Raw genomic sequence first — 9,665 nt, forward strand, 5'->3', positions numbered from 1 at the left:
TGCCACTTTAAAATAACAAACGCAATTTGAAAAAGTCGTATAAGTGTTCCGCGTTTGTTTTGATTTTACTTAATATTTGTGTGAAACGATACCAACATTTACGTTATCATATGTTACTTGCTTTGCATACTAAAGTTAGTAACTTAGGATTTCCCAAATCTTACACAGGATTCTCCAAATCTTATACTAAGATATGTTTTGTCGGAATCATGATAAATATACGTTCATAGTAAATTAAAATCTAGAAGATATGGTTTGCAACCAATCATTTGTTTGTTAGGGGCTAAAATACAACAAAAAATGTAACAGTCTAATAGCTTAACCTTTCTTACATATAAGAAATATTATTTCAACTTGGTCTGATGAATATTCTAAAAATTAATACAACTTAAAGAAATTATATATTTCTTCTTCAAATAACTTAGATTGTCAATCTTACCTTACTCCCGTTATATAATGTACTCTTGCTGATCACATCGTGTAACATGCCAATAATATGTAACATAAGTAGCATGAAAGAAGAAACAATATGTACAAGTCAATTAGTTATCAAGTCTTTCAAGTCTAGTAAAACATCTGCGACCAAAAATAGAGAAAATGGAGGTTAACAATATTGTTCATAAACCAACTCGTCGGTCTGTAGATTACCATCCAAGTGTTTGGGGTGACTATTTCCTTGCATATGATTCTTCCCTTACGGTAAGAGTTCTGTTTCCGTGAACCTATATGTGTAGGTTCTACGTGTAAGAAAATTTTTACGCTATCATGTCACTCAAAAGAATATTCATAAACTATGAGATTTATAATTTTAAAAATAGAATAATTCTTGCTACACTTAGACTCTTGTTTAATTAATCAATTACTACTTATGAAGGAAATTTATCCTGATGAGGAGCAAGAAGTTGAAGTGCTTAAAGAAGAGGTGAGGAAGATGCTAGTATCAGATCATGCTGTATCCACACAAAAATTAGAGTTAATTGACATGATCCAACGACTGGGAGTATCGTATCATTTTGAAAACGAAATTGAGGAATCACTTAAACACATCTACAACAGCTGCAGTGAATTTGATGATAATGATGAGGACCATAATATGCTTGAGACTGTTGCTCTTCGATTTCGATTGCTAAGACAAGCCGGATATAACGTCCCATGCGGTTAGTGACTTCTTGCTCTAAACTAGGGTCGCAAAATGGAGCTTTTAACACATTTGGATGGTCTGTCAAAAATAATTACACATTCTTAGAATATATTTATTATACATTACTAACAAAAAATACATATTCGCCAACTATTACTTTGAGGGGCGACTACACTTTGGATTTTCTGGCAAAAATTAGCCCATAAAAACATTATCCGTTTCAAGTTTGGATCATTTATTAAATCAACTCATTTTAACTCGTTCAATTCAACCTATTTTGGCTCGCCCAATTCACCCCATGTAAAAGTTGGGTTGATTTGTAATCCAAATTGATCCGGGAGAAACTTGTTAGAATATTTAAGAAAATACTTTTTTTATTTGATATGTTATATATAGCCATAATAAAGACAAAAAGTCTTATTTAATAATTAAACAAAGAAAAAAAAAAATTGGTAAGAATTGAACGGGTTGGGATATAACACGTTGTTAAGCCCATTTTGATCAAGTTCATCAACTCAAGTAACTTTTGTGCAAGTCAATATTAACTTAGCTCATTTTGAGTCGCTCATTTGACACTCCTACTCTAAAGCAAGAAGGTGGAATATGTAAATGACTTTAAGTATTTGCTAAATTATTGTTTCTTCTATGGTGAATTAGATGTCTTGGAAGAATTTATGGACGACGAAGGAAAATTCAAGGAAGTATTGGTAAGTGATGTGAAGGGAATTTTGAGCTTGTATGAAGCAGCACATGTTGGGGTTGAAGGAGAGAATATTTTAGAAGAAGCATTAGCTTTCACTACAACTCGACTTAAATCTGTGGTACCTAACTTGAGTGGTCTCCTTTTAGCACAAGTAGCTCATGCCTTAAAGATGCCAATTCAAAGAACATTAGAAAGAGTAGCAGCAAGGCAATACATAAATATCTATAAAGACAGTCCTAAGCATAATGAATTGCTACTACGATTCGCACGACTTGATTTCAACATGTTGCAAAAGGTACATCAGAAAGAGCTATGTGGTATTACAAGGTACGTCTTCGATCGTTACAAAAAAAATGCGATGGACAAATACTGCTGCTAAACAATAAAAATCTATTGCTAATCCTATTTAGTAACGACCGATTATAAGAAAATTCTATTAGCAAAAGATTATAACAAAAAAGTCATACTAACTACAGGCAATTTAGCAACAGATTAACAAGAAATTCATAGCTAATTTACGTTTTTTTTGTTTGAAATTCTTTGAGAGTGGGCTGACACACTTTCATGTATGTGATTCTTACTAGTAGTATTTATTATTTACTCTTTGAATTTCATTTCACTTCAGGTGGTGGAAAGATTTGGATGTCGAAAGAAATTTTTCATTTGCTCGAAATCGTGTGGTAGAAGCCTATTTTTGGATATTAGGAGTATATTTTGAGCCTCAATATTGTCGTGCTCGAATATTTACAACCAAAGTAATCTCCCTTGCCTCCATACTGGACGATTTATATGATGTTTATGGAACCCTCGATGAACTTAAAATGTTCACCGATGCCATTGAGAGGTGAAGTTTTACCTATGTATTTAGTACGTATACATGTTTATCATTCACTTCATTTTTTTCCTTCTGAAATCTTGATCTTCTATAGAAATGACTCGGTGTGACCAATTCCTTGAACAAGGGATTCCTATCTATCAAAATTTTATCTTCTAATTCCTTTGCCCAATCCAACAAAATTAAACTACATATTCAATGAATGTCTTAACGTCAATTTGGTTGGAATTTCTTAATGAACAGATGGGACATAAATGCATCAAAGCAGCTACCTCCATACTTGAAGCTCCTATACCATTATATTCTTGATGTTTTCGCTGAAATGGAAGAGTTGTTGGTAAATGAAAACAAATCCTACCGAATTCACTATGCAAAAGCAGAGGTACATAAGGCCCAAATAGAAAGTTATTAATTATTTGGAAACTACTTTTTCGTTTTGCAATTTATGTATTATATTATACAAAGGGAAAAATAAAGAAACTCTTTAAATTGTATATGCATATGTTGTGTGTATACCTCTTCATATAAAGTGAAAATGCGATTATTTTTAGTCAGCTAAATGTTTTAAGGGATCTTTGTATCCTAGCTAACACAGAAATTAGACAATCTCACATTTTTTTCTTAATAACATATTAACATTTACAAGAAAAAATAGAATATTAGCCCCTCAACATCAATATAAGTACATATAACAAATAGTTTTACTTTTAGCCTGCCCAGAACAAAATGACACATTTCTAGCTATATGTAGAAATAAATTAACTATCCCTTTTTATTATTGAGAGTGTGTGAACAAAGTCCCACATGGAAAGTAGAAAAGAAAAATAAACTACTTCTGCCTTTCGAGAAAAACCGTGCAGATTTGACCCAAAACGGACAGTATCACACCATATTAAGAATATTTTTGGGTCGTTTTAGCCCAACATTTATAAAGGATGATTTTTAGCTAAACAAATATTTATGACTTATCTAGACCATAAGTTTTTTTTAAAAAGATCTTTTTTTAACTCCGTCTAGTCAAATGTCTTCCCATAAAATAGAAAGAAGGAGTAATTTACAATGCACATTTCAAGTTCTTCTCTTGAGAGGGACATGGCAGTTTCATTTTGCAGAGTAAAAGAACATAATTTGTGGAACTTTTAGATTAATGAAAAGTTCTTTCTGTTTATGAATTTAGCTGAAGAAAGTGTGTAAAGCATATTATCAAGAGTTCAAGTGGTATGATGCTGGATATATACCAACATTTGAGGAGTATTTGAAAATGGCACTGGTAACTGCATGCCATATGTTGCTCTCCACAATTTCTTTGGTTGGTATGGGAGAAATTGTCACTAAGGAGAACTTTGATTGGATTACAAGTGAACCTCTAATGGTAAAAGCTTCATCTATAGTATGTCGATTGATGGATGACAGAGTTGGACATCAGGTAAATATTTAAATGATCATTTTGTGTTCTTTATCTCTTCCAATTTATGTGACAACATTACTATATGGAAAGTCAAATAGTTCTTTTATAAGTGGCTTTTCTTAAATATTTTAACTTAGTACGTAGGAGTAACTATTATCATCTATAGTGATTTTTATGTTGAGTCTGAATATGTAAGTTTTATTAACTTAAGCTTGACCAGTCTATGCCGAATTCATATATACAAAAAGCTAATAGAAACAAAATTAAATTGACATTTCATCCTGTTGCTACTTTCTTGTTCGATAGAAGCAATTAATTCGAGAGGTTGGAAGATTAAGTGATTACCTTTTCTTGTTCTTAATTTTATATAGATTAATTTTGAAAAATACATTGAAGATATATCAAGAGTTAATTATACCTAGCAGTCTAGCACCCTCTGTAAATATTATACTAGAATACTTTTTTGCTACTTTACATATATATAAGTTATTAGATAACCCCAACTTATTTGGATAGAGGCCTAGTTGTTGTTGAACATATATATAAGTTATTGCCTTAAGTAGAGGTGGACCTACATTGATGGTAGAGGGGTCACCGAACTTGTTAGCCTCTGCAAAAATTGTATGTATGCATTAAGGCTGGCAAGTGGGCCGGTCCAGGCCCGGGATCGGCCCGGGACCGCGGGGCCGAACGGGCTAAATGGGCCGGGACCGTTAGGCCTGGTTTTAGTGGGCCTGGGCAAGTCTTATTCTTTGGGCCCATCAAGCCCGGAACCATTTGGCCCGCCAGGGACCGGGATCGGTCCCTTAGCGGGCCAAACGGTCCCAACGGCTATATTTTTTTAAAAAAAAAAATAATATAGTCGTTGGCCTGTCAAAAATAGTCGTTGGCTATTTATAAAATAGCCATTTAACCCCCCAACTTTGTTTTAACCCCAAACTTTTTACAATTATATTTTTTCCTATTTTCAAATATAAATACCCCCTCATTCTTATATAGCTTATCGAATATAGCTTTTATATATATATATATATATATATATATATATATATATATATATGTACATCTTATATAGCTTATATATTATACACTTAGTATATATATACTTTTTAGTAGTAACATGAAAGGACCAAAGTATGGTACTTTTTAGCTGGTATAAATATGGAATGATAGAAGATCAAGTTTTAGCTCAACTCAGATTACAGTTTCAACTCATTTCCCACTCTTAGATATATTATCCTCTTTATCGGCTAGCTACATTAGTAGCATAGCTAAATATAATGTCTCTTAAAATCACAGCAGAAAATTTGGCAGTTGGTGACCCCATTAGCCGAATAAAAGATGTACAATCTTATATCGTATTATACTATATATAATTGTACATGCATTTGTTATGTTTCATTTGGTTGATTTTGATATAGTGAATCTCTTGCATAATTAAACAAATGTTTTAACACTTTAAATTTTGAAAAGGTAGACAAACAATCATAATCAAAACCTTCTCTTAAATTAAGAGTTTTACTTCCTCATATTGTTTAATTTCTATCTTAACCTTAGTGGAAATTGAATTGTTTATTTAGTTTGAACAAGAAAGAGGGCACGTAGCTTCAGCAGTTGAAAGTTACATGAAAGAGTTTGGTGGTTCAAAGCAGGAAGCTTATGCCAAGTTTGAAAAACTTGTAGCAAATGGATGGGAAGACGTAAATAAAGAATGCCTTTATTCTGTGCCTGCACCCCGGCCTATCCTCTTGCGAGTACTCAATTTAACCCGTGTGATCAATCTCTTGTACAAGGATGAAGATTTATATACAAACTCCAAAACCAAGCTAAAGGATATCATTACCAAAGTATTAGTCGAACCATTTAAAACATAGTTTTTCAATTATGCAATGTATTTTCATCGTGTATTATTTAAAGTATAATAATGTTTTGATTAATGTACTGGTATTCGACTTAAATATGAATAAATTTTCTTACCGTATAACTTGTCTATTTGGGATGAATATTTTGATTTAAGTTACATACATTGATAGTGTAGATATCTTTTACGTGATTATTATAGCTTGACATGTTATAATAGGTTAGCTACGTACCATTTTTATCAAGTTAGTAATTAGTGCTTATCCTAGAGATATATCTGTAATTACTTTATAAGTATTTTAATTATGTCAATACTTTTTGGCACCATTTATAAAGGGATTGTTACACAATAGTCAGCCAGATTTAATGTTTCCTTTTTCTAGTAGGTATATATTGATTATACATTGACTATACATAGTTACACATATATTATACATATATTATATAAGCTACGGCTATTTTAAGCTTAAAAAATTAGGTAGACAGCTATTTGGGTTAAATCTTCATTTATAAATCATTTTTAGCGTTTAAGAACTCTTTTTTATTCTTAAATTCTTACCTTGCTTTGACACAGGCCCGGTCTGGCTTAGCCCATTTCCATCAAGCTCGCGGCCCAGCTGGCCTGAGTTCTTTTCAATAATAATAATGATGAATTAACCCAAATAATCAGGTACATTAACCAGATTTCTGGTTTTTTTTAGGAAAACTTTAAATAGGGTATGTGCCTTTTTTCCTGTTTTGATGACAACAATTGGAAAAAATAATTCAAAGAGAGATTGAGATTGATTATATATTGCATATTTATTTACTTTCTGGTCACGACAAAATTTAATAGATGAGTGATCAAGAGTGTGAATTGACCCCATCTATGAATTGATTTTCTTGATATTTCATTGAAATGTTGTGAAGACTAAGCTCCCGTTTGGCCATAGATTTTACTTTATTTTTTGAAAAAAAAAATTAAAAATATTGTTTGTTTATGAAATATGATCATATTTTTGGGAAAAAAATTGAAAACTTTTTAAGTTCCCAAAAACTGGTTCAGGGCAGTTTTTGGGTGAAATTTTTTCTTCTACTCATAAAACTCCAACTTTTTATCAAATAAAATTCATGTCTAAACACAACTTCAACTTTTAAAAATTATTTTTCAACATAACTTCAATTTTTCTTTTCAAGTTTCAATTAAATGTATGTCCTAACCCTAGCTAAATTTATGTGTAACTCTATTGCTGTTCGGGACCATCTTAGGAACTTCTTATCCTAAAGAAGATAGGTGTCTGCTCAAATTGAGAACACTTTAAGACATATTGCCTTTCACTCGAGACACACATATGAAAAAGAGAGAATTATTATTTGAATATTATAGCTATACTAAGTCCGAACCCATTGTCACATATATAAGCTTATTCTAAACATTATGTACATACCTAAACTTTGCGAGCAAACCCTTATTTCCCTATTCTTACATACAAACCAGGTAAATAGTGTGCAATATAAGACGTACGTGCTCCAAGTGATTTCAAAAGAGGAATTAGGGACCAATATTTAAGAAGTGTTTTACATATTTTCCTACTCTCCTGAAACAACTATATTACGAAGAAGAAAGATATAATTCAAGAGCTATAATAGACAAGGTTTTTATTTTTTATTTTTCTGAACACATGTATCAGGGTATTGTCAGTGTAGAAGGTAACAAAAAGTTCAATAATCCAAATCTGCCTTCTTGCAGTGATACTGGTACTAATGTCTTTTACTTTATTTTATCTTATTGTACTAATGTCTTTTACATGTCATTTTACACTTTTGATAAGGCTTTTGGCCGGTGAAGCGATAGACCCTTTTGGTAGGGAGTAGGGACATTCCATTGATTTTTTTTCATAGCTAGTCAAGAATAAGTACCAATTATTCTTCTTACTAATCTTTGACATCCTCTTAATGAAACTTACCACAGATATACATAATTTAACATTCTTATCCCAAGTCTGACTTTTGCTTAATTTCTCGGTCTTAGGTTTGAAACATTTTTAAAAAATACTTGAAAACTCCGGAAAGAAGAGACGGTATAGATCATTATTACCTGCATGAAGATAGTTGTATACGGTTAGAACCGAACTCACCCGATGTTACTGTTTGATCGAGACCGGGAGTTTGCATCGAAGGACGACTCCGAAATAGATCGGATCGAGGCACGAAGACAAGGTACCAAGATCGGGATTCGAGGCACCTACCAAGATCGAGGCCGACAGCAATCGATACCGAACGAGACAGGCGTCGAGCAATACTGAAGATTGCGTAATAACGGAAAAGCGAGATATCCGCGACCGGTCGAAGATCATGACGGAAATCTCGGAACGGATCGAATCAAGAACGGTTGTTTAGTTAATCATGGGATTTCCTTTTGTAACTAGAATTGTACTATATATAGAATTTCTCTACTATTTAAAGGGAGTTCTAGCCATTTGTAGGGACGACCGATAAAAAAACAATATAATTTTCTTCCTCGCTCACACTCTTGTTCTTCAACTTATTGCGTTTTTATTATCCGTGCATCAATCAGTTCGGGGATACTCTAACTCAAGGGTTGAGTTCTACTCAAATACTGGTTTGATTTACTTTATTATATAATTCTATCTTTAATCTTCATATTTATCAATCGGTATTAAGTGAAATCACGTGTCCTTAAATCCACATTATAAGTTTAATTGTTATCCAATTTTAAGGGTAAACAATAGTCTTCTTAGAATTTTTTGCTAGTGTGAAAAAGAGAAAAGAAAATGGAGCATGCTTTGTGATTTTTACTATGTAAATTTAATTATTAATGAAGCACTAAGTCGTTTAGTTCGAAACCATGATATTCTAGTATATTTTGGGTATAATTTCAAGATTCATATTTGAGATTATAATCGGGGGCTATAACTTGGATAGCAATCCTACCTTGTATATGAGATAAATTATATAAAAATTTTAGAGTAAATTTCATCGGTGGTCATTCAACTTTGAGTTTATAACACAAAAATTATTTTTCTATTTTTTGTCACATAAATATCATTCAACTTTGAGTTTGTAACACAAAAATCACTTTTCTATTTTTTGTCATATAAAATCATCCAACTTTGGTCAAGTTAACTAAAACGTGAATATCACTTGAATTTTTATATTTTATACCGAAAATATGACATGACACTTCAAAATAGCTATTTAGCTTAATATATTAAATGTAATAGATTAATTTTCGTAACCTCCCTCGTGTTTCTTTTCGTATATTACTCTCCCTTGTGGTTTACAAAACTATATTTGTATTTTATTTTCTTTGTAACAACTCGAAGCTATGGGGAACATATTAAGCTTGTAGATTTTGTGTTTGTCATTTAATTATGGGAAAAACAGTATTCTTCTGCTAATTCAAAAAGGTATTTTTGTAAAATTCATTAAACAAGTGAGTATAAATTAATAAGGGCAAAATATTTAAAAATATTTTTGACATTAATGATAACGAGTTAACAAAATTATTACAAAGTAATCAAATTAAGAAAAGCAAACATCATATCATATACCATAGTATATTATAAGTGTGAAGGCCAAAATGCAAGTTAAAAGACCAAAATATCCATTAAAAGCTAAGTGACATCTTTGCCCTTCATTTAAATACTACGCTTATGTCATTTTTGTACCAAAAGGTAAAAACATCTTATGATAAATTGAGCCTTTAATTCTCTAC

General features: G+C 31.7%; 1 protein-coding gene across 1 annotated transcript; it reads left to right on the plus strand.

The window, feature by feature from the left end:
- The first annotated feature begins 523 nt into the window (after positions 1-523).
- LOC104088582 ((-)-germacrene D synthase-like) lies at positions 524-6,060 on the plus strand. Its single transcript, XM_009593283.4, has 7 exons — positions 524-699; positions 875-1,157; positions 1,799-2,171; positions 2,470-2,688; positions 2,923-3,061; positions 3,857-4,105; positions 5,668-6,060. Exons 1-7 carry the CDS (start codon positions 598-600, stop codon positions 5,959-5,961), a joined length of 1,659 nt encoding a protein of 552 aa, XP_009591578.1. The 5' UTR covers positions 524-597; the 3' UTR covers positions 5,962-6,060.
- Positions 6,061-9,665: the final 3,605 nt, after the last annotated feature.

This window comes from Nicotiana tomentosiformis, chromosome 4 (assembly GCF_000390325.3).
Source record: "Nicotiana tomentosiformis chromosome 4, ASM39032v3, whole genome shotgun sequence".
Classification (NCBI taxonomy): domain Eukaryota; kingdom Viridiplantae; phylum Streptophyta; class Magnoliopsida; order Solanales; family Solanaceae; genus Nicotiana; species Nicotiana tomentosiformis.

Bases quoted from the DNA above. Each gene is read 5' to 3' on its own strand.
- LOC104088582 (XM_009593283.4), top strand. From the start codon at position 598: ATGGAGGTTAACAATATTGTTCATAAACCAACTCGTCGGTCTGTAGAT. The intron at 1,158-1,798 runs GTTAGTGACTTC...ATGGTGAATTAG, and splicing joins CGGATATAACGTCCCATGCG to ATGTCTTGGAAGAATTTATG. The intron at 2,689-2,922 runs GTGAAGTTTTAC...CTTAATGAACAG, and splicing joins TTCACCGATGCCATTGAGAG to ATGGGACATAAATGCATCAA.